General features: G+C 49.5%; 1 protein-coding gene across 1 annotated transcript in view; it reads left to right on the top strand.

Annotated features, from left to right (window-relative positions):
• Window positions 1-2,351, top strand: part of BRWD1 (bromodomain and WD repeat domain containing 1) — a 40,229-nt gene that overhangs the window by 32,685 nt on the left and 5,193 nt on the right. The window contains exons 42-43 of the mRNA XM_027909272.1: window positions 824-902; window positions 1,088-2,083. Coding sequence (XP_027765073.1) covers window positions 824-902; window positions 1,088-2,083 — 1,075 coding nt within the window. The remainder of the gene's footprint in view (window positions 1-823; window positions 903-1,087; window positions 2,084-2,351) is intronic.

Below are 2,351 nucleotides of genomic sequence, written 5' to 3'. Positions count from 1 at the left end.
CCTGGGAACAGCACAGGGAGCACATGGAGCTGCTGGAGAGAGCCCAGAGGAGGCACCAAGAGGATCCCAGGGCTGGAGCAGCTCTGCTGGGAGGAAAGGCTGGCACAGCTGGGATTGTTCAGCTGGACAAGAGAAGCTTTGGGGGGACCTGAGTGTGGCCTTGCAGGGCCTGAAGGAGCTCCAGGAAAGGTGGAGAGAGACTATTTCCATAGTATCTTTGATAAATTATACCATCTAAGATACAGGTTTTATGCCTATATATATATATATATATAAACATGAAAACTGGCATCCAAAATCAGAAAATTACTGCAGTTCCACCAGACATAAAAACCTTCTTGTCTTTCCCTCCTTTCCTTACACCTCACCTTGACAAAAATTCAGCTTCTTTCCAAGAATGCAAGTCCTGGTGAGCTCTGTCAGAATATGTTTGGTGGTGGTGTTTTTGTTTTTTTTTAACAAGCTTTGCTTTCAAATCTGTTGCTTGAAAAGAGCTGTTGAGAGCAGGCTGAAGAAGCTTCCTGGCACTGCAGGAATATGGAGTGGGATATTTTGCAGAGCTACCTGGAAGACATTCAGGGGGGGTTGGGAATTTTAAGACAGAACTGTGAGGAAATATTGAAGATTTCCTGGATCGGCAAAACGCAGCTCGGAAGTGACAGCCCTTTGGAATTCTAATTGACATCTATTATTTGGGTTTGGTTTTTTTTTGACAGAAAGTGAAGGTTCAGCGGTGTCTTTATCGACTTCCTCTTCCTCTTCACCCTCCACGAGCAGCTCAGAAGACAGCAAGGAATGTTGTGAGGCCAGCGTGTCCCCCCAGCTGCACAACGGGCTGTGCAGGAGGAAGGGCGGCAGCCCCAGGATGACCCGCAACAGAGCTGCTCAGAGACAGCACCCAGGTATGGCCTGGGGCCTGCAGTGGCACTGGCAAACACCACACCTGTCTGTAAATAAATTATACCCAAAAAGAAGTGTAATTTTTTTTTAATTAGTAATTTTTTATGACAACAGAAGCACCCGACTTGACCGGGAGTGCCTTTCATTCATCATGTCTGCGTGTTGAGCCCGTCCCAGATCTGACCAGACTTCAGAAGCTGCTGTGTTGATATTTCAGATTTCAACCTCTGCTTTTCCTTTGCAGGGACAGTTCTTCAGGAGAACGGGAACACCAGGAAAGCTGTCAGGAAAAGGCTGTATGTAAATAACTCCCAAAACGCTTCGGTGCTGCCATCCCAGCCCCTCAGCAACAGCACGGGCAGGCACAGGAAAACCCCCCGAAGAAGCGCTGCTCTGGCTGCCAATAAACTGAGGCTGATGAGTGACGTGGAGGAGGAGGTTTCCAGCTCGGAAAGCATCGGAATTGGCTGCAGGAACAGGAAGCTGCCCCACCGCAACGCCTCGGCCGCCGCCCGCAGGATGCTGCTGGAGAGATCCGAGGATGACACGGGCTTGAAGTCAGAGAGCGAGAAAGAATTAGAAGAGCAGCTCACCAAGAGGAAAACCCTTTCTCAGCCTGGTTCATCTGCTCCACGGAGGAAATTCGTGAGCGAATCCGAAAACGGGAGTTCGGATTCCGAGCCGGACGCGCGGCCGTGCCAGAACACCTGGCAGAGCAACGGCCACAAACACTTCCGGGGCTCGGCCCATCCCTTGTCCCCCAAAGGGAAGAATTCCAGCCCAGACTCCTCAGAGGAGGACTCCAAAAGCCATAATTCCGAGGGGGGGAACAGTCCCAGGATCTGTGACCAATCCACGCCTGCACACGAGAAACCCGCAGGGAGCGACTCTGAGGACGAGGCGGATTCCGAGGTGGACGGGTGGGATGGCAGGAGAGCAGCTGGCAAACAGCTCGGTGCTGCTGGGAAAAAAGCAAAAGTCCTGAGTGATTTAGAGGACTCAGCAGAATCTGAGACAGAAACCAGGGAGGAGTGGAAAAGTTTCCCCTCGGAGAACTTGGTGCCAACCAGGATTGCAGGGAATTCCAAAGCCGGCCCCTGTTCCAGCTTCCGTCGCTCCTCTGACACAGACTCGGAGGCTGAGTCCAACAATAGCAACTACTGTGAGACTTCACTGACAGCAAGCAAGAGGAAAAGAAAAGGAAGACCAAAAATCATCAGAAAAGGTGAAATTTTAAAAGTTAATGCCTTTAACTCTTGATATCCTGAGGGGTGACAGAGGAAAATCTCTGGGACCTGATTAGAGAATTTCAGTAACCAAAACCTTCTGGTTTGTAGTTTTCTTGCCCTCGGTTTGTGGGTAAAGATGATCTGAATTTCCTGTTGAAAATTTTCTGTGCTGGCCTGGATTTAAAGCAGTCATTTTATTGATAATTTATTTTCAAAATATTG

This window comes from Empidonax traillii, unplaced genomic scaffold (assembly GCF_003031625.1).
Source record: "Empidonax traillii isolate 1590-97213 ecotype Southwest subspecies unplaced genomic scaffold, ASM303162v1 scaffold2026:size82458, whole genome shotgun sequence".
Classification (NCBI taxonomy): Eukaryota; Metazoa; Chordata; class Aves; order Passeriformes; family Tyrannidae; genus Empidonax; species Empidonax traillii.
Note: the sequence above shows the minus strand (reverse complement) of the source record. Positions and strands in the feature narration are given on the sequence as shown.